Source organism: Dermacentor albipictus, chromosome 2 (genome assembly GCF_038994185.2).
Source record: "Dermacentor albipictus isolate Rhodes 1998 colony chromosome 2, USDA_Dalb.pri_finalv2, whole genome shotgun sequence".
In the NCBI taxonomy this organism is placed as follows: domain Eukaryota; kingdom Metazoa; phylum Arthropoda; class Arachnida; order Ixodida; family Ixodidae; genus Dermacentor; species Dermacentor albipictus.
This window is the reverse complement of record NC_091822.1, coordinates 208,298,347-208,321,078: the sequence shown is the minus strand read 5'-3', so window position 1 is coordinate 208,321,078 and position 22,732 is coordinate 208,298,347. Positions and strand designations below refer to the sequence as shown.

The following is a 22,732-nucleotide window of genomic DNA, read 5'->3' as shown; positions in this document are numbered from 1 at the left end:
CTGGGCGACACAACATTCACGGGCATTTCACACCCCATTGATAAGACTACCGAAGGCGTCACTGAAGTCTATAGGTTTTTTTTTTCATGGTAAAAAAAAGCATGCAAAGAAATTTGAAGCGTGGGGAACATACAGACACATATTCATCTCTAGGCATAGCCTACCCATACTTTTCGAAATGATATATATGGGCTACGTCCATCTCTTTCAAAAATATAATAAACTTTGTCCTGTGTGTATATTTAAGTATATTGTGTAAGTACATGGTGTTTACAATGTATATTTAAAACAAAGTGTTTAAGTGACAAAATACGGATGAGGCAGCCGCCGCTAGTGCTTCTAATGCGCGTGTCCTCCTATTGTCAGGATTTGCAGAAATAAAGCGAATGTATGAATTAAATGCCGTGCGTGTTCGCGCCAACAACGATGCAGTAAGGTATTAGCCCCAGTAATATTTCAAATGGAAAGGTGGAGGAAAGGCAATAGAAACCTCAAATGGTGTAGGTGACAAAGCTCTGGTAATGGCACTTGAGATGTGTGTATCTTGGGGCGGGGGGGTGGGGGCGGAGATACGTATTGGGCATCGTCCGGAGGGGGCTCGGGCCCCGGAGCTCCCCCGTAGTCGGTGCCTAGGCTGGAGGGCTGGATCGAAGCAGCACAACCGCTCCATAAGCCTCGCGACTTGATCGTCAGGTTAAAGTGGAGCCTCTCCTCGCCCGAACTAATAGGTTTTTCCACTCACCGCTACTTCTTGTCATTCGTCAGAGGAATCAGCTTGCGGTTGACATCGCACGCATTACTGATCATAACGTACGTGTAAGCTGCACGAAATGATTTGTCAAACTATGAACTCGCGTTTGTTAATAATACCTTTATAATAATACTGTTACGTGTAGCTGGCCCAATGCTATATGCAATTTATTTACAGGGAAGATAACGGAAGGCCAAAATGGTGATGCTATATCAAGCCAGTCCACGTCGTCTGCTTCTTCCTCCTCATTGCAGCCACACTATGGCGGCTGTTCCATAGCATCACCCCCGGCAGTAGAAGCACCGTCCCAGTACTGAATCTACACATCCGCGGTGAAAGGTGTGTGGTATGGCTTTAATAGTCTCGCCACGTGAACGATGTTACTTGCAGCCGACGATCACGCTGAGAGGTCGGCGGGGATAACTTCATACGTGACATCGGTCACTTGTCGCACGACACGGTATGGGCCGGTGTAGCGCGACAGCAGCTTTTCGGAAAGGCCCACACGTCAAATGGGTGACCAGATAAGCACCAGAGAACCCGGAGTAAAGTCCACGTCGCGATGGTGGCAATCATAGAGGCGTCTCTGATGCTCCTGTGAGGCATAGAGATGGGTGCGGGTGAGCTGGCGCGCATGGTCGGCGCGTGCGATCGCGTCACGGGCGTATTCAGTGGCTGAACGTGTGGCCAAAGGCAAGAAAGTGTCTAAGGGCAACGCGGGTTCTCGGCCATATAGGAGGTCGAATGGTGAATAGCCGGCGGCGTCGTGACGCGATGAATTATGCGCGAACGTTCCATATGGTAAGCGAAGATCCCAGTCGTGGTGGTCGGTCGCAACGTACTTCGAAAGCATGCCGGTGATGGTCCGGTTGAGGCGCTCCGTGAGGCCGTTGGTCTGTGGGTGGTAGGACGTGCTGAACTTGTGCTTTGTCGAGCAGGAGTGGAGAATGTCCTCGATGACTGCCGACAGAAAGCTGCGGCCACGATCAGTGAGTAATTGGCGCGGAGCACCGTGCGCTAAAATGATGTCACAGAACAGAAAGTCAGCAACGTCAGTAGCACAACTTGTCGGGGGGCTCTGGTGATTGTGTACCGCGTAGCGTAATCAGTAGCGACAGTGACCCATTTATTTCCAGAGCCCGAGAGAGGAAACGATCCAAGCAGGTCTAGACCAACACGGAAAAAGGGTTCCGGTGGGATGTCGATCGGCTGGCGACATCCATCTGGAGCTGTGGAGGGCTTCTTGCGGCGCTGACAGGGCTCACAAGCGGCAACGTAGCGCCGCACGGAGCGGGCGAGACCCGGTCAGAAGAATCGACGTCGTACACGGTCGTATGTGCGCGAGACGCCCAAGTGTCCAACCAAGGGAGCGTCGTCAAGTTGTTGGAGGACAGTCGAACGCAGGGGCGATGGAATTACGAGCAGAAGGGCAAGGCCGTGTGGATCGAGATTGCGGCGGTATAATGTCTCCTCCTTAAGGAGAAACATACCGAGAGAGCCGTCGCCAGGCGTTGACCCCAGATGGTCGATGAGGGCTTGTAATGCAGGATCGTGGCGTTGCTCGTTGCCGATTTTAAGCAACTGGGACACAGAGAAAACGGAAGCGATGGCGTCCGCATCAGTCGGTTCGTCGACGGGGTAGCAGGACAAACAATTGGCATCCTGGTGCAAGCGTCCCGTCTTATATACCACGGAGAAGGTATATTCTTGCAGGCGCAACGCCCAGCGAGCGAGTCGTCCCGTGGGGTCATTAAGCGAGGATAGCCAGCAGAGCGCGTGGTCATCAGTGATGACACAGAAGGGGCGTCCGTACAAGTTTGGACGAAACTTCGCAACAGCCCACACAAGAGCGAGGCACTCGTGCTCTGTGATTGAATTGCGCTCGGCGGGTGATAGAAGTCGGCTGGCATAGGCTATAACGCGATCATATCCACGATGGCGTTGTGCTAAGACTGCTCCTATGCCGTGACCACTGGCATCAGTTCGAACTTCCGTTGAGGCAGACGGGTTAAAGTGGGCCAGAATTGGGGGCGTGGTAAGGACAGTAGTGTGCTGCGAAAAAGATGCGGCATGGTCAGGTCCCCAAGAAAATGGGGCGTCTTTCTTCAAGAGATCGGCAAGGGGACGTGCGTAGGTCGCAAAATCCTTCACAAAGCGTCGGAAATAAGAGCACAGCCCTACAAAACTACGAACGTCCTTGGTAGACTTCGGAACAGGTAAGTTTGTAAAGGCGCGAATTTTGTCCGGATCAGGTCGCACGCCTCTGGCGTCCACGAGGTGTCCAAGGACAGTGATTTGGCGGCAAGCGAAGTGACATTTTGACGAGTTCAGCTAGAGACCGGCGCGGCGGAACACGTCAAGAATAGCAGAAAGACGGTCTTGATGCGTGTCAAATGTGGGCGAATAAACGATGACGTCGTCCAGATAGCACAAACAGGTGGACCACTTGAACCCCTGAAGCAAAGAGTCCATCATTCGTTCGAAGGTGGCGGGCGCGTTACAGAGGCCGAAAGGCTTCCCCTTGAACTGATAAAGGTCGTCAGGGGTAACAAATGCCATCTTCTCTCGGTCCATGTCGTAGACGGATATCTGCCAGTAGCCGGACCGTAAGTCGATAGAAGAAAAATAGGTGGCACCGTACAGGCAGTCTAGAGCGTCATCAATACGTGGCAAAGGGTACACGTCCTTTTTTTTGTGATTTTGTTCAGGTGGCGATAATCTACACAAAAACCCCACGTTCCATCCTTCTTTCTGACAAGTACGAAGGGAGAAGCCCAAGGACTACGGGAAGGCTCGATAACGTCCTTTGCAAGCATCTTTTTGACTTCCTGTTAGATAACAGCACGTTCGGACGCAGAAACACGATGTGGACGTCGGTGAATAGTGTTCGCATCGCCAGTGTTTATGCGATGGGTCACGGCAGACGTTTGACCTAAGGGTCGATTATCAAAGTCAAAAATGTCGCGATAGCCTTCGAGAACGCGGCAGAGAGCTTCAGCTTGAGCAAGTGTAAGGTCAGAGGAAACCATCTTCTCAATGTCGACGTCAGTACCGTGCGATGACGTCACGGTATGGGCTGAGTTGTGACGATCGTCCACTGTGAATGGCTCGACCTCATCATCCTGCAAAGCGCTAATTATAGCCAATGACATCCCCTGAGGCAGAACTTGCGCGGTTAGCGCGAACTTAACAAGGGGAAGGCAGGTGCGGTTGCCAGTAATTGTCAGCACAGTGTGCGGCACGGTAACATCACGTGAAAGTATAACTGCCGGAATCGGTGCGACCACGTAATTACCATCAGGTACAGCTGGTGAGGACAACAAGTCGACGTGTGTGACAGAGTGAGGCGGTAGGTGAATAAAATCCATGCAGCTCAAAAGCTTGGAGGCGGATCCACAGGGTCGGCAAGAAGGGGCAAGTCAAGGCGAAGTGAGCCGCCCGAACAGTCAATGAGGGCAGAATGATTGGCAAGGAAATCCAGACCGAGAATGTGTTCTTGAGGGCAATGCTCGATGACGGTGAAGAGAACGATGGTGTGTCTCTCAGCAATGATGAATCGCGCAGAACACACACCCACAATAGCGACAGTCCCTCCGTCGGCGACTTATACAACTCGGTTCGGGGCGGGCGTCACAACTTTCTTGAGCCGACGGCGAAGGGCAGCACTCATAATGGACACATGTGCCCCGGTGTCAATCAACGCGCACACAGGAACATTGTCGACGAGAACGTCCAAAAGATTCTTGTTCGTGGGTAAGGTGAAGGGAGGATTTCGTGTCAATGTCGTCATTGCATCTTCACCTCCAGAAGCTGCGCTGTCTACTTTTCCGGTCGGGGGTGCGGCGAGTAGGTCGGAGAAGGGGAACGGCGTGGCGGGGGCGAACGAGATTGACGACGAGAGGGAGAAGGCGAGCGGTAGTAGCGGGGTCGTGTCAAAGGCGTCGCAGGGTCAGATGATGGAGCGGGCACCGAAGGGGCGAAGGAAGAGGATGCGCTAGAGGGGCGAGGGTGATAACCAGCAGAATAGCGCGTCGGAGAAGTCCAGTGACTGCGGCAGTGGCGAGCGACATGTCCAATGCGTCGGCAGTTAAAACAGATCGGTTTGTCGTCCACGGTTCGCCATTCGGAGGGGTTGCGCTGTCCATAAGAGAAGTAAGAAGAGCGCAGTGGGGACGTGCGTGCAGAAAGAGGTTCCGAGCATACGGGACGAATGGATTGCAGGCCGACGTTAGACAACTCTTGACGGACGACGGCCTGGATCAAGGAGATTGTCACCGCAAAATGATCAGGTGACGGGAATGAAGGGGCCGCCGGTTGTGCCGCTTCGACCTCACGACGAATGATGCGGGTCAAGTTGTCACATCGCGACGGCTGGTGGAAGAGGTCGTCACAGGATGACGTAGCAGCTGTGTTGGGAAGTCGCATGATGCGCTGGGATACCCGGCGGCTTTTAGCATGCTCGAGACGGCGGCACTCCTTGAGGATCGCATCGATGCTGGTGACGTTCGTAAACACCAGTAAATTGAAGGCGTCGTCAGCAATGCCTTTGAGGACGTGATTAACCTTATCGTCCTCAGACATGGTCGGGTCAGCCTTGGTACAAAGGGCCAAGACGGCGAGAATGTACGACACGTAGGACTCGGTCGACGTATGTGCACGTGTGGCAAGAGCTTTCTAGGCATTGACTTGGCGACCGAACGGGCTGCCAAAAAGGTCGCGGAGCTTCTCTTTGAAGAGATCTCAGCTCGAGATCTCCTCTTCGTGTGTCTGGAACCATGCAAGTGGAGCTCCGTCGAGGTGAAAAAGAACGTTCGGAAGCATAATAGTCGGATCCCACCTGTGACTGGTGCTGACACGTTCGTATAAGCGGAGCCAGTGGTCAACATCTGGACTGCCGACTCTGTTGTAAACACCAGGATACCGAGGGGGGGAAACGGCGAGGTAGGTCGGGACTGCAGGCGGAAAAGGTTGCGTAGATGAAGTTCCGCCAGCAGGAGTCGAAGTTGCACTGTGGCCGTTGCGACTGCTGCGAAGATCCATGACGGGTACCGGGAACGTCCACTTCCACCAAATTAATGTTACGTGTAGCTGAAACCCAATGCAATTTACAATTTATTTACAGGCAAGATAACGGAAGGCCAAAATGACGATGCTATATCAAGCCGGCCCACGTCGTCTTCTTCTTCCTCCTCAGTGCAGCCACACTGTGGCGGCTGTTCCGTAGCAATACTAATTCATTGCAATACGTCGCTATCCACGTGCTGCTGAAGGTTATTATTTCTTTCGTTCTTTTTATTTACTCCTCTGTTAGTTGTCTTTTTAGTCGTGGCACAGGATGTATGTCTGGTTGGGACGCATTTGTAAATCATCTGTGAAGTACTTCGAATTGCAGTTATATTTAATAGTTGCATATTTATTCCCCATTACATGTATGTAGCAATTTAATCTTTCCTACATTGATTCAGAGAAAAGATGAGGAATGCGGGAGATGGAAATTCAAGGCGATGAGCAAAACGTGAACAAGGTGAATGCAGGATCCAACGTTTCGACAAGTAGACTTGTCTTCTTCAAGGCGACATATGCTTTCCTCGCCACAGTATATATAAGTGGGGTTCTTCTAAAGGGCAAAGGGTGTGAGGCGCGGAAACGCGGAAAATTTGTTAGCGTGTCGAATCGAGAGTAAAGAAACGCTGTGTACAAGGTCAAAGCCAGGGCCCCCCACCCCGGTCTGTCAACACACGCGCGTTAGCCGGCGTGTCAAGGACGTCCGAAACGCCAGCTGACAAAAAAAAGAAAGAAAAGGAAAGGGGAGAAGAAAAAAAAGGGGGGGGGCGTATACGCCAAGAAATCAAACTAAGTGTTGTTGCCTATAGCTTGAAGTTTAGCATAGCGAATAGATTCTAAAGCTCCCTTTGAAACGTTTATGCCTATTGGTTGCAATGTCTTGAACATATGGATAAGGTATGATTCTCTGTATTTTCTTCCTTGTTCAGAACGGAAATTTGACTGTAAGATGAAGAGTTGAAGTTCATCAAAGTTATGACGTGGTTGGTTGAAAGCTCGGCGGCGGCTTTGGGAAGCTTTCTAGCTGTGTCCGCGCGATGTCCGTTTAATCTGACGTTCATTGATTGTCCTGTTTCACTGATATATTGTTTCTTACAGAAGGAACATTCAAGCATATAAATCACATCCGAACTTCTGCAAGTAAAGGTAGATTTGACTTCATGTGTATAACTATTTGCGGTGCTTTTAATTTTAATGTCACCTTGAAGGTGCCTGCAGGTTTTGCACCTAGGGCGACAACATGCTTTTATTACGGGGGAATGCTGCTGGCTGACTTTTGCGTGCACTAACATGTCTTTAAAGTTCTTCTTTCGGCGATAGGTAACCCTGGGTACATCCGGGAACGCTTTTCGCAGACGCTCGTTACTTGATAATATTGGGCGGTATTTTCTTTGGATGTTGTTTATGTTTCGGAGTGCATTAGAATATTTTGTTATAAAGGCCGGCGGTCTGTCAGATTCTAAAGTGGGCTTTCTCTTCGCCAATTCCGACTGTCTCTCCAATCTTGACGCGGCATCATAAGCTCTATAGAGAGCACCTTGTGGATAGTTCCTTTCTGCTAGCGTTGATTTAAGGTCATTTAGGTGGTGGATATAATCGTGGTCTTAGCTGCAGATTCTTCTTATACGTTTCGCTTGTCCGACAAAAATTCCTTGCTTGCAATGTCGCGGGTGATAACTGTTGTAGTCTAAATATTGCTGGCTATCTGTAGGCTTCCGGTAAAGTGTCGTTCTCAGTTTTCCGTTTTCTATGTAGACCGTCGTGTCCAGGAAGTTGATCTGACTAGGAGAGTGGTGAGCAGTAAATTTAATACTCGGGTGAAAGCGATTGAAATGGCTAATTAAGTCGGTTAAGCCGCTTGTGCCGTGTCCCCATATTATAAATATGTCGTCAATGTAACGAAGATAGGTGTGGGGTTTTAAAGGGTAGGATTTCAGCAGGTCTGCTGCAAGCTGTCCCATGAAAATGTTCGCATAAGGGGGAGCGAACGCCGTACCCATGCTAGTGCCGAAAATTTGCAGGTAGTGTATAGAATCAAATTCGAAATGGCTGAGCGTGAGAACTAACCTAAGGAGCGATAAGTAAATTTCAGGAGCGTGCGCTTGGGTATTGATTGCTAGGGATCTAGAAACGGCTTCAATTCCTTCACTCATGGGAATGTTGGTGTAAAGGGCAGAAACATCCAAAGTGACTAGAATAGCATGGTCGGAAAGGATTTGGTTGGCATTGATGCCGTCGATAATTCGACGGAAGTGCGGCGTGTCTTGAACGAAAGATGGAAGGGTGGTGGGTATGTTTGACAGGTGGTGATTTAAGAATTTAGATAGTGACTCAGTAGGTGTGTTGTCGACGTCGATTTGGGGACAGATACATAGGATATGTTCAATAATTTCTGTGGTTTTGCAAGAGTCGCACATGGGCGTATCCCCCATTTCAATGCGGAACGAGTAGGCCTTCGTAAATGCCACCCTGCGCCAGAGGCGACACAATACTGTCGCCTCGGATCAGAAAATTTTTGATGGCACTTGTAGCTTTAAGGATGGATCCAGCCTATGAAGATGACACTTCGGGAGGTTGCGAGAAGACCAGTATTTGTGTGTCATAGCTTTAGCCAGAATATGAAGCTTTCTTGCGGTGTCGGTTCTTGTAAGGGCATTGGAACTGGTCGGGCATCCAGATGGGCAGACCGGGCGGCTTCGTCGGCGAGGTCATTACCAGAAATACCGGTATATCCAAGTAGCCACTGGAATATAATTTGGTACCCTCCAGCGATAGCTTGATTGTGACCTTCTCTTATTTCATATGACAGCTGCTCATGAGTCCTATGATACAGGACAAAATGCAGGCTCTGAAGTGCTGCCTTAGAGTTGCAAAAAAATTACCGATTTCTCAGGTGTATCTTGCAGGAGATATTTGACAGCAGCACGCAGGCCATTAAGCTCTGCTGCTGTTGATATTGTCATGTGGGACAGTTTTAACTTGAATGTGGTTTTCATAGCCTGGATGACAATGGCATCTAAAGCGCTGGTAGGTGAGACAGAACCATCAGTATAGATGTGTTTTCGGTCCCCGCATGGCTCATTGATTATTAACAGCGTCATCTGCTTCAGAGCTATTGTTGAGTGATTGGCCTTCTTCTTTACATCCGGAATATTTAGGCGCACCTGATATTGTTGGAGACACAACAAGGGCAATGAAGACCTAGCTGCTGATATGTATCCTAATGGAAGACAAGCTGCATCATCATCATCAGCAGCAGCAGCAGCCTAGTTATGCCCACTGCAGGGCAAAGGCCTTTCTCATACTTCTCCAACTACCCCGGTCATGTACTAATTGTGGCCATGTCGTCCCTGCAAACTTCTTAATCTCATCCGCCCACTAACCTTCTGCCGCCCCCTGCTACGCTTCCCGTCCCTTGGAATCCAGTCCGTAACTTTTAATGACCATCGGTTATCTTCCCTCCTCATTACATGTCCTGCCCATGCCCATTTCTTTTTCTTGATTTCAACTAAGATGTCATTAACTCGACTTTGTTCCCTCACCCAATCTGCTCTTTTCTTATCCCTTAACGTTACACCTATCATTCTTCTTTTCCATAGCTCGTTGCATCGTCCTCAATTTGAGCAGAACCCTTTTCGTAAGCCTCCAGGTTTCCACCCCGTAGGTGAGTGCTGGTAAGACACAGCTATTATATACTTTTCTCTTGAGGGATAATGACAACCTGCTGTTCATGATCTGAGAAAGCCTGCCAAACGCACCCCAGCCCATTATTATTCTTCTGATTATTTCAGTCTCGTGATCCGGATCCGCGGTCACTACCTGCCCTAAGTAGATGTATTCCCTTACCACTTGCAGTGCCTCTCTACCTATCGTAAACTGCTGCTCTCTTCCGAGACTGTTAAACATTACTTTAGTTTTCTGCAGATTAATTTTTAGACCCACTCTTCTGCTTTGCCTCTCCAGGTCAGTGAGCATACCTTGCACTTGGTCCCGTGAGTTACTAAGCAGGGCAATATCATCAGCGGATCGCAAGTTACAAAGGTATTCTCCATTAACTCTTATCCCCAAGTCTTCCCAATACAGGTCTCTGAATACCTCCTGTAAACACGCTGTGAACAACATTGGAGAGATCGTATCTCCCTGCCTGACGCCTTTCTTTATTGTGATTTTGTTGCTTTCTTTATGGAGGACTATTGTGGCTGTGGAGCCACTATAGTTATCTTTCAGTATTTTTACATACGGCTCGTCTACATCCTATTTGGTAATGCCTCTGTATGGGTGATTATACCTTAAGAAAACGTTGCGCGCGGCCTCTGCGATGGCAAGAATGCCAAGTGTTGATGAGGGACGCGGGAAAGATGACGGATATGCGTCCTGAGACAATCCACAGCAACGTATGTTTGGATGTAATTATCTTTGGCGAGCACGATTGTTGCAGCTGTTGATGCACACAAAGCAATTCCTAAACACGTGCGCAATGCTTGGCCCTGTAAGCTCTCCAATGAACGAATATTTGACTTGCACGTACTGGACAACAATGGAAGGCTGTAGTCTAAATAGCCTAGCAATATAGCTCTGTACAACTAAAGCATGAAGCGTACAGATGTGCCCCATGTTTTCCCGCTCATGAATCTTAATACCTGAGCAGTCGATAGCAGTTTTTTCTTCAGGTACGTGCAATGAGGTCTCCAGGATAGATTTCGATTGATTATTACACCGAAGAATCTATGGGTCTCCCCGCAGGGGCGTCTGCGTCAGCAGGCGTTTGGTGTGTTGCGACACCACGTACCCGAGCACGCGAGGGTTGGACCCACCCGCGTGTCGCCGTGCGCGGCTTAGCCGTGTCCGGGGAAAGGGGGATCCTGGAGGTTGAGCCGATGCCGGGTGTTCGGACCTTTAAGGCCCCCCGGCGGAGGCAACACACCTCTTTGGCCTCTGCTTCGCGTAGACGGCGCCCCTGGACTGACCCACCCGGGGGAAATCGGCAGTCGCCTTTTCCGGTGCTCCTCTCTAATCTTCGTCTTTCTCTCTCGCCTTTTTCATCTTTCCTGTCTTCTCATCACTTCTCCTCACTTCCTAGTTTCCCGGCGGCAAGGGTTAACCTTGTGTAGCTAGCCAGCCTTGGCTATGCTTTATTTGGTTATAGCAGCGATGTACGGCTGGCGTTGGCAGGGTTTCCCATGCAGGAACTTCTGTCACGTCCCCCAGTTGGGCTCCATGGTGGGTGGTCGGCATCGCGGCCGAAAAGCCAACTGTACTTATGGAAAACGCTTTCCCTAAACTACCTGATCGCCCTCAGAAACGAGGGCGCACCGAAGATTTCTTTCAGTTTTTCGGACGACAAGTGCAGAACTTTCCTAGATATCATGTGATCCACTCAGAAAACCCGGTCAGACTAGTGCGTAACATTTCACCGTTCCTTGTTTCGAAGTCTTTAACTGAAGTTTTTGGAACAGGATATAAGGCGCCGAGAATGACAAGTGGTGATCTTCTCTTGGAGCTCCACGATAAGAAGCAGTACGAGAAACTGCCGAGATTTGTCTCATTTGGGGAGACCCAAATAACAGTAACCCCGCACCGTACCATGAACACTACCCGCGGTGTTGTCTCGGACGATGACATGCTAGAGCTCACTGAAGCCGAACTCTTGGAGGGCTTCAGTGAACAGAATGTCATAAATGTTAAGCGAATTAAGATGAGGCGAGATGGTAAAGAGTTCAAGACGAAACACCTGATACTCGCTTTCGGTTCTAGTGTCCTCCCCGAGTCCATCGAGGCCGGTTGTATCAAACTCCGTGTTAGGCCATACGTGCCCAATCCTCTTAGATGCTTTAAATGCCAAAGGTTCGGCCACAGTTTACAGAACTGTCGAGGCCGGTTGACATGTGCCAAGTGCAGTGACAAAGAACATTCTTCCGAAACGTGCCAGAACACTCCACATTGTGTCAACTGTGAGGGCGAGCATGCCGCATACTCGCGGTCCTGCCTGCCCTGGAGAAGAGAAAAAGAGATTGTGACAATCAAAGCCAAAGAAAACATATCTTTCAAAGAGGCACGTAGGCGGGTGTCATACCTGTCTAAGAGCAGCTTTGCCGATGTGGCGCGTAAGGGGGCAGCGTCACAACGGCCTCCGGCGGCTGTCCGACCCACAGGCAGTGAGTCTGCAGTTACGCCATCTGCCCCCACGGTGGTTACAGCTAGTGCTGCTCCGTCAATACAGCCGAGGGAACCATCGATCCCGAAAGTGGGCGCAGCCGAGGTGCCCCAACCTCCCTGGCCCCTTCCAGCGCTGGCAAGAGCCGGCGCGGCCAAATCCCGCAGGGTGCCCCATCGACCTCTGGGCTGGTGGGCGCAGGGGTCTTGCCCTCCAAGGCAGGACTCTCTTTTGTAACTTCTCGCTCGCAAGAGCACGTGTCCGGCGCCTTACAAGAGGCAATGGACACAACACCTGTCTTCAAGGTGCACCAAACGCCTAAGGAGCGGCGAGGCTCCCTCGGATGCTCCAGAAAGGGCAGAACTCCCGTTACAGGGCCTCGAAAGGGCTCTGTAATTTAATCTCTGTAATTTCCATAATCACTAGTTTTGTTTCTGTACCACAGCACCTATTAACTTCCAATATGGATACACAGACAATTGAATGGAACGTCAGAGGTCTTCTCAGAAACCTTGATGATGTGCAAGAACTCATCCACAAACACAATACAAGGGTGCTGTGTTTACAGGAAACACACTTAAAATCTATACTCACAAACTTTCTCCGAAAGTATGTTACGTTTCGCAAAGACCGCGAGGATGCTGTCGCATCATCTGGCGGTGTAGCCATTATTGCTGACAGAAGTGTAGCGTGTCAGCATTTAAAGCTCCAAACGGCCCTTGAGGCAGTGGCCGTTCGAGCCGTACTTTCAAGTAAACTCATAACCATCTGCTCCTTGTATATACCACCACATTATCACCTTCACAGACGAGACATAGAATCATTAATAGATGGGCTCCCGGAGCCCTATTTGATTCTTGGTGATTTTAATGCACACAGTAGTTTGTGGGGCGATTCACGCTGTGATGCGCGAGGTCGCGTCATTGAACAGCCGCTTTTTTTCTTCTGGAGCATGTCTCTTGAATACAAAGGAGTTTACGTATTTCAACCTGGCTAACAAGTCATATTCTGCCATAGACCTTAGCATTTTATCGCCGACACTTTTACCTTATTTTAAATGGAGTGTGCTTAATAACCCGTATGGCAGTGACCACTTTCCAATTATTTTAAGTACGACGAAACAAGATCAACTTCTCCCGCAGGTCCCCCGGTGGAATGTTGAATCAGCCGATTGGGAACGGTACCGAGCTCTTACTCATATGACGTGGACTGAGATGTCCGGTATAACCATAGATGATGCTATCACATATTTTACAGCTTTTATACTAGATGGCGCCTCTAATTGTATTACCCAAGTCAGCGGCACTGGTTCTAAGCGGCGTGTTCCCTGGTGGAACGATGCATGTAGGCAAGCGTGGAGGAACCAGAACAAAGCATGGGCGCTGCTTCGCGATTCGCCAACAGCGGAAAACTTGAAAAACTTAAAGCATGTCAAATCACAGGCGAGGAGAACGCGCCGACAAGCAAGACTGCTTGTCGTTAAAGCTATAGAATTCCTGTATGTTACCAGCTATATCCTTATTAATCAGGAATCCGACTCCTAGTTCTCATCTCTCCGTTAAGCCTCGGTAGCACAGCACGTGCCCGCTGTTTAACACCATATATGCTTCGTTTGTCCTCCCAACTTGACTGAGCCCTATTATATCGCATTTACTGCCCTCTAGCTCCTCCAATAACACTGCTAGACTCGCCTCACTAGATAACGTTGCCAGGTCCAGATTCCAATGGTGTCTTGTCCGGACCCAGGGATTCTTAGCACCCTTTCCTGCGCCACAGGTCTGACCGCCGCCGTGGTCAGTTGCTTCACAGCTGCTGGGGACTGGGAGGCCGGCGTTTGATTGTTGTATTCATATAGGAGGTTGTGGCCAAGTACTGCCCTAGAGTGGCCAATCCTGCTCTGGTGAGGGAGTATGTTACCGGTTCTGGTCACCGGGATCAGGCCGCACTCCAGGCCCATTTATGCAATTTTATCAACACGCGGATTTTTTTCCTTTCTTTGTAATCCAGTGGAAACTTGCTCGGCACCGGGATTCGAACTATGGTCCTCTTGCACGCGAGGTGGATGCTCTACCTACACGCCACCGTTGCACCCTATCAGCAACAATTGAACAAGATAAAACACGTCACTAAATGTAATAGTTTACTTATGTTGTGGCTTTTCCCTTCCGCATCAGGGCAAGCACGATACCGTCGCACGTGGTGTCGACTCAGCGTCTCTGCCGCGCAACCAAAAGCACTGTCGCACGCTGGCGGACTACTTGGCGCGGTAACACCTGTGCAGACGCTTCGCCCCCGTAGCTTCGCCCTCGTTGCCACAGAAAGTTGTCCGCGAGTATTGTTGGTTCATGGCTTGGGGGTTACGGCATTATAAAGTATAGACAAGGACGCGCAGCGAAACACGGGCGCCATGCTTTGCTTTTTTAAACCCTGTGGTATGAGATGTCATAAAGCGGCTCGCGTACATCCTGCATGTTCCCAGCTGCTCTTCGCATGCGTGACCCCCAACAATTTCTTTTGAAGTAAACAAATTTGAATCTGAATCTGGACAGTGTCCGCCAAACTAACATGTAAAAAAGGGCGTATAATACCACGCACTATTGAATTATGAGATAGGTGTGCTTCTGAGATGACTATGAGGTGACAGTATATGTGGTCGTTTCTCCTGGCGATTTATTTGTTTGTTAGACACAACAGTGTGGTTCTCAATGACACGTAGGTGTCGTTCAGCAATCTGAACGTTCAGTTCGGATTCATTCTGTGCGGCCCGACCTACGCAGAAGCTCTGCGATCGATCTCAGTAATGCCTTGCGTTAAAATGGCTTCGTGCGAGAAAGTGTGTGTTTCACCATTTTTTCTTCAGAATCTGGGACCAGGCGATGCTTTCGCAGCTGTGCCGTGCCCAGCTGTGGTCCAGAGTGAGGCGCAACTGGAACTTCGCTTGCGGTGAGTGCGCGTCTCTCTGTACAGGCGTAGCTGCATGGATGTCGTTCAGCCGGGCAGGCGGCCCACGCATGCTAGCAGGAAGCGACGAACTTTCAAGTTTTCGCAAAGCTGCTAGAAAAGCCGCTCATAAAACTGAGCAATATCTACGTCTAGTGGGAAGGCAGCATTGTTATTCAGTGCGGGGAACCAATGAAGGAGCAAGACGTCACTAACCTAGACTTCTGACAGTTACGAACAAGCAGCCGTATCGACCCCTGGTCTCAATACCAGCTTCCTTTACACGGGCCCTGAAAAAGCTACTAAAATACTCGGGGAAATTCAGAAGCGCAAGCATTTAGGCTGATTCGTTCTTGACTTCAGTGGAATCAGCACAAAATAAAAGGACGTCAGAAAATGATAGACAGCAGCACTGATTCACAAGCAAATGTTTATTCTTTTGAGCAGCATATATAGGTACCACTCTGCAAGAATAAAAAGAAACACATAAAGGGATCATGCGTGAAAGTAGAGAGAATGCAATCACTCCGATAAAGGCGAAATTTCCTTCTGAAGGAGTTAAATTGAAGGAAAGCTTCCACAAGCATCGCCACCCTTCTGGATGTGAAAGGCTTCGGAAATGAGTCGTGCGCGCTCACCGTGACAGTTTCACATCATGGCGCATTCTTTCAAACGTGGCTCACAGATAGATTCAACGCAATGCAATGACAGGTGGTTATCTCTTCCTTGCTTACTCACCTCATTTGAGTATTCACGCATGCGGTCACTAAACGCCCCGTTTGTCCGACATAGAAACATCTGCAAGAAAAAATAATCCGGTAACAACGTTACAACAACACTTAACAAGTGCTCTTTGTGCTTCTTTCGGGAATTTTCTGCAGCGAAGCTGTATACGGTTCAGATGTCAGGTTTCGCGGCGCCTCATCATCATCAGCAGCAATGGCTCGAGCCTCGTCGTCTTCTTCGTTGGCGCACCTCGGCGCAACCGCGCTCGTGCTGGCGCGTTCGTCGTCCTCTTCCACAGCCGGCTCCGTGCTGTAAAAACTAGCATCATCGCCAATGGCTCTTTCGAGTATGGATGAAAACAACTTTATTTTGAATCCGGCAAATTTGACGACCCGGGCTCAGGTCTCCCATGAGGGGACTTCGAGGCCTTGCCTCGTCGCCGCCTCTCGGGCTTGCTGGACAGCCCACTCTTGTGTCTTTCGAGTACGGCTCACGTCACAGCTCTATTGCGGCACGACGCAAATGTTCTCAGTTTCGTTGCGCCGGTCATCACCGGGACTGCCGAAGAACAGCGCGCGTACGAAGAGCGACGCGAGTGCGATCGCCGACGGCGTGCGGACGCTGAAATGCGGCGGCCGACGAGAGCGAGGCGTGAGCGACGAGCGAGAACCGACGAAGCAGTCAGGGAAGCACCTTCGTTATCGAGTGCCGATGAGTGCGAACGGCACTCTTCGGCACTCATCGGCACTCATCGGCACTCATCGAGTGCCGATGAGTGCGAACGCGAGGTTCCAAAGAGACTTCCTGGATATCGGCTCTACCTGCAACGTTTGCGACGGACTGTGTATGGTTCGATAACGACCTCACTACGACCGCTGCCGTGAGGGGCGACGAGAAGCGGCAACGTGCGTTGGCGGTGTTAACGCGGTGTTTCCCCTGCGAGTGTGTATCGGACTTGTGTGTGCTCGGTACGTGTAGAGTGGCCCTGTTGAAGGGCGCGGTTCCAGGTTTTTTGACAACGAACGCATCGCCCGAAGCGCAATGCCCATCGTATCTGCTTCGCTGGTCATCCACCTTCGCAGAGTGGAATGGTTCACGATTTTTTTTCATTGTCGTTCTCGCTATTGACCCTTTGGCACAGGCTACCGAGCTTATTTAGGCAGAGAACATTAAGCTGACCCGTTAACCACCTTCTTCGGGATGGTTTATAACTTGTGCAGGTACAAAATTACAGAAATATTTCCCTGCGGGCCGTTCTCAGTATGAGCAACTCCCAGGTTCTTCGTTTTGAAATGGGTTAATAAACAATGGAGCACTCTAATAGTTTTACGCTTCCTAATTCAGATGTGAAGTTGGTTCTTCCTTGGTGATTACAAGAGCTGCTGAGGGCCGCTTTCATGCAAGCTTTTTCGTTGCCTCGCTTCACTATCTCCGAGTGAGCGGAAGTGTATGTAAGGCGGCTCTTGGGGGCGAGACCGTAGCGCATACCACCAACGCATACGGTTATGACCCAAAATGAGCTCCATATCTAAACTAACTTACTATCGGACGGAACCTCAGTTGTCAATTCTAGGGCACTTAATTCTGAGAGGAACACCTAAAGAAATTGACTCACCATCCCGCGGCCCTGCGGAAGTCCAGTGAAGCTGTTGCAAAACCACCACATACAACAGCTGAGGGGGGTACTGAAGATTCGGATGCCTGTTTTGAGCTTGTTCTTTATTGAAACGTATGCTGTTCTGTGTTGTGTAGGTGATTTCAATGGATGTATACATTATTTGCTTCAATTTGCTGAGCGCTTGTAGCCTCTGCCGTAAAGGGGTATGAGCCATTGCATTTTTTGCTCGCTTACACGGTGGTGTGAGCAATTGCATTTTTGCTTGCTCAGGGGTATCTGAGCCATTGCTGATGATAGTAGATGCTTGACGTAATAGTTCTGCGGAAACCCGCAAGGTGGAGAGAAGTAATTAATAAACGGAAAATTGGGGGCATCCACCGAACCCCGCTAAATGCTACAAAGAAAACCCAAACGGGCCATTCGAAAGAAAAGCTTGGCAGTAGAAGAAAAATTCGCCCCGGTCCGGGACTTTAACCCGGGACCACCGCCTTTCCGGGGCAGCCGCTATACCATCTGACCTAACCAGGCCGCTAGGAGATGGCTGGCGAATTCGAATTTATCAACAACTCAGAAGCAAAGGCAAGAGTTGGCCTAATAGTTCTGCGCGGACACCCACAATGTGGAGAAAAGTCCGGTGGTCAAGTCAAGGTGCTCCGGGGCAGCCCGCAAGCGTTTTTACAATTGCTAGTAGGTACAGCGGAAGTGGCATTTCTCACGGCGCTCGACGTTTCTGCACAGGCGCGAGAGCGGGTGCGAGAGAAAATCTGGGGGCCTTTTCTCCTTGAATATGTGGGTCTGCCAAGGCACAACGGAGGAGGTTTCTGAGCGCGTGTTGTATGCGTTTGTCCCCAAGACATGCCGGCATTGCGGAATGCCATCGAATTTGATTACGCTCCGCCGTTGGCTGCCCGCGCGGTGAGGCAGTGGGCACGGACGCCCCATTTGGTGATCACTGTGTCTCAAGGGGCAAGGTTCTGACAGGTGTTGTATAAGTCGCGGGTTGCTTTTTTAGTCGCGACAATAGATTGCATTTTTAGAAGCACTGCTCCAAGAGGGCACATGTAACCGCCAAACGGACGCCTCAGGAGAGCACCAGAGGTTATATTAAAGCAGGCGGTACAGGATCTCCAGCGCACCCAAGCGGGTAGCGGGGGGATCAAAGCTGGAAGCAAGGTGGCTCGGGGTTGGGGCCGTGGTGGCCGAAGCGTGCCAGGGGGTGTTTGCATAAAACAGTTGCTCTCCGCGACAGCGGACAGCCGATCTTATTTTCTCCTGGTACGCGCAGCCCTCGGCAAGCTCCAACCCACGGACCAGTCCGGTTTCTAGCTTTGATGTCGCCGTTGTCGCTTTGGCGTCGTGGAGGTGCCGCCAATAATGCGAAATAATGGCACGTTGTTTTCATTAGTAAAAACACAATGAATAAATATAGTTACGTCCAGCCGCGAACTTGGGACGCACACTTCAGCACTACCGCGCGCCGTGACTTCTGCCGGCATGCCTAGGGACAAACGCATACAACACGCGCTAATAAACTCCTCCGTAGTGCCCAGGCAGAGCCGTATATTTAAGGAGCAAAAGTGCCCACAGTTCCTCTCTCGCACCGGTTCTTACTCGCGCATGCGCGTGAACGTCCGTCGTCTCCGCAAATAGACCGCCCCGCTGTACCTACTAGCAATTGTAAATACGCGCAGCGACAAACAGTCGCCCCGTGTTCGAGTCTTGGACCAGGACGAATTTTTCTTCAACTGCGAAGCTTTTCTTCCTAGGAACCCGTTTCGGTTTCCTTTGTAGCGCTTAGCTACGTTTGTGTCGATGTCTCATTACCCGTTATTAATTACTTCGCTCCACCTTGCGGATTGCCGCAGAACTACTACGTCAAACTCTTGTCTTTGCTTCTGAGTTAATGATAAATTGGACTTCACCTGCTATGTGCTAGCCGCCTGGTTAGCTCAGACGGTAGAGATACTGCCCCGGTATGGCGGTGGTTCCGGGTTCGAGTCCCAGGCCAGGACAAATTTTTCTTCAACTGCAAAGCGTTTCTTTCGAGGAACCCATCTGGGTTTCTTTTGTAACACTTACCTGCGTTTAGGTGGATGTCTCATTTTCCCTTTATAATTGGTAGATGTGGTTCTGATATTGTTTTTTATTGAAACGTACTCTGTTCTGTTCGTTGTATGCGTGAATGAATGTATGCACTGTCCGCTTCACTTTGCTGAGTGCTTATAGCCTCTGCATTACGAGGGGAATTAATCATTACAGTTTTTCTTGCTTAGGGGGGGAGGGGGGCTATGAGCCATTGGTGATGATGATAATTTTTGCTCAGGGACGGACACAAAAAATGCCGACCACCAAGAGGCGAACAGCTTCGCTGTAATATTATTCCAGTAGAATGCTGGGCGTAAGAATGGTTAGTATGGTTATCAAATTAAAAAGACATCTCCGTATCACGTCACTGACTGTGCTCGTCTGGTAGAGCTTAGCTTCAAGGCTGCAATCATAAAAGGTGAGTAAAATGACACCTAAAGCTGAGGCAATGCATGATCCATTGCAGGCACCTTTTTATTTTACAAGAAGCCTATCATCCATGTTGATGAAAGTGCACTGAAAGCTCTTAAAATTTGTCAACGCTAATTCCTATCAAAATTGAGAAAATGGGTGAGTTGGTATGGAAGCACGGTTAAATTCAGAGCTCGAACTACTGAGACACAAGCTAAGCAACAAGACAGTACCCACCTCGGCGCCGTGTCCTGTCTTTTCTTGTTGCTTTGCTTGTGTCCCAGTAGTTCGCGCTCTGAATTTAGCCATGCTAATTCCGCACACATGTTCAAGCTTACGAGCCCACGGTTAAAGCCAGGGGAACTCAACCGAGCCCGGCTCATCCTACCCACCCCCCCCCACACACACACACGCACCCAGACCTCAATATTATGAGGTGCTCCACCTCCCCTCGCAGGTTAACACTGCGGCATCGATTTTACGAGCGCTGATGGCGATTTTGTTACCAGCAGCGCTTTGTGCGGGGCTATTCTAACTCTGGAATTTTTCGATTATACATTTAAACGCGATTAATCAGCTGACGTGACATGACCGAAAGCAGGTATCGTCATACTGCTGCATGCATTTCCCCGAGGTACTACACATTCCGATCACGACCCTCATTGGACTAAGGTTCTTGCCACAGCATACCGTCTGATGAATTTCCTGAACGTGAAGCCATCTGCTCGTGAATCAGTGAAGGTTCACTTTGGTTTCCTTAGGTTACCAGATCATTTTCATTCGTTTAGTTGTGTATTATGAGTGCTGTGTTACTCTGAAAACGCATGCATTTTGTCCACTTTTGTAGGTAAGTAGGTGTGAAAAAAATTAAATGCTGGAGTTTTACGCGCCATAACCACGATCTGATTATGAGGCATGCCGTAGTGGGGGATTTCGGAAACTTGCACAACCTGGGGTTCTTTAACGTGCCCTCAAATCTAAGTACTAGGTGTGAAACCATAAAACATATTGTTGCAATACTTGAAGTTGTCAATGAGGCAAGGCAACTAATGCTCTGTGTTGCAGCTAGATTTATTTGCTCTGAGACCACATATATTTAATCCTTTACTTCCCGAATTTTTTTTTTTAAATCCAAGAGGCTAAACTTGTTGAGTTCATGATTGAATCGGCACGTTAAGTAAACGCGCACAATGCACTCAGTATTTGCAGAACAACCATAAAAATTTGTTTAATTCGACATAAAGTTGGCTTCACTACACGTGCTTGAAGTTGTCTTTTCCAGCGCCAAATAAATAAAGAAAACCTCATCGGCCCAAACACATATTCCGTTGCATGTAACAGTTGTGACGAAACCCACTGTTACATAGTATCATATTTAGTCATTTAGTCATGCAGAAAAGCCCTAGTACGACAGACGCGAATGGTAACTTTAGTAACGTTTCGACTGGTGGTCCTGCCTTCGTCAGAGTAATCAATCTGACGAAGGCAGGACCACCAGACAGACAGACGGACAGACAGACGGACAGACGGACGGACAGACGGACGGACAGACGGACGGACAGACGGACGGACAGATGGACAGACGGACGGACGGACGGACGGACGGACGGACGGACGGACGGGCGGACGGACGGACGGACGGACGGATAGATAGACCAATGCCTCCTTTACTAGATGCCTGCCGCGTCGCTAGTCTTCCCATTGGAGCGGAGGTTCCCGTAGTTCAGGGTAGTCGCAGAGAGACGGCGCTCGCAGCCGACCCACTTCCTGTTGCGGAGGAAATGACGATTACTAGGCTGGCGCGCGCTCGACCAATCGCTTGACGAGAGATCGTGGGTCCTGCCTCCGGGATCGCAACAGACGCCGCTAAAATCTCGGAGGCTGGGCTACGTGATTTAGGTTTCCAGCGGCCACCGCAGCTAGCGCGCGCAGCCGACCCGGGTCAACCCGGGTCGGGAAGAGTAAAGAGGAGAGGGGCAGGAACCAGCTTCTCGGGTCACGCGGCAGGCATCTAGTAAAGGAGGCATTGGATAGACGGATGGATAGATAGACGGATGGATAGACGGATGGATAGACGGATGGATAGATAGACGGATAGATAGACGGATAGATAGACGGATGAATAGATAGACGGATGGATAGACGGATGGATGGATAGATAGATGCTAACGTATAAAAGCATGTAGGAAAATATCCTAGGATGCGCGTGATGCTTCGGCCGGAGAACGGCCTCGGTCCTACTGAACGCCGGTGCCCGGTCGGAACGTCAGTATAAGCCTGGTATATTTCGTACGTGGTTCTATTCTTTGACCTGTTTCACTGCCGGATGGTGTGAGTCGATGCTTCACCTATATATATATATATATATATATATATATATATATATATATATATATATATATATATATATATATATATATATATCTACACACACACACACATATATATATATATATATATATTGTTACGGTTAAAGTGAAACAGGCTTTATTTAAGGACCGAGATTGATGGTGAAGTAAAGATGGCGTCCCGAGGCTGCACACGCCTGTCTTCTTCGCTACAATTTCCCCCCGGAGAAGAGGGCGCCGTCCTCGCGACTGAAGGTCAGGAGAGGATGGCCGGGTCGTAGCAGGGTTTGAGTGGCTGCACGTGCACCGTCTAACTTCCACGGTGCCTTAAGTCAGCGGACAGTGTGAGAGGCTGGTCAAGGTAATTGACAGGAGGCGTCTGCTGCACGACGCCGTAGGGACCGTGGTAGAAGATTAGAGCAAAGACCGGAGGTGGTGGAAAGTATTCAGAGCTAGGCTAAATAGTCCGGCTGATATGAGCTGGTGTGTCGGTCGTCATCACGGCGGAACTTTTGCTGCCCTTGGTATTCAGTCATAAAAGAGCAGGCTAGCTAGCCGCATTCCTCGGCTTCTGGAAGCTTCAGAGAAGGCGTGCACTCGCATGGGTCCGGTCGGTAGAGAAGAATCGTGTCCAA

At 49.7% G+C, this 22,732-nt stretch overlaps 1 protein-coding gene across 1 annotated transcript in view; it reads left to right on the top strand.

The window, feature by feature from the left end:
* Positions 1 to 22,732, top strand: part of LOC139055657 (uncharacterized) — a 287,082-nt gene that overhangs the window by 33,331 nt on the left and 231,019 nt on the right. Inside the window, exon 2 of the mRNA XM_070533187.1 lies at positions 14,830 to 14,912. Coding sequence (XP_070389288.1) covers positions 14,846 to 14,912 — 67 coding nt within the window. The 5' untranslated portion in view covers positions 14,830 to 14,845. The remainder of the gene's footprint in view (positions 1 to 14,829; positions 14,913 to 22,732) is intronic.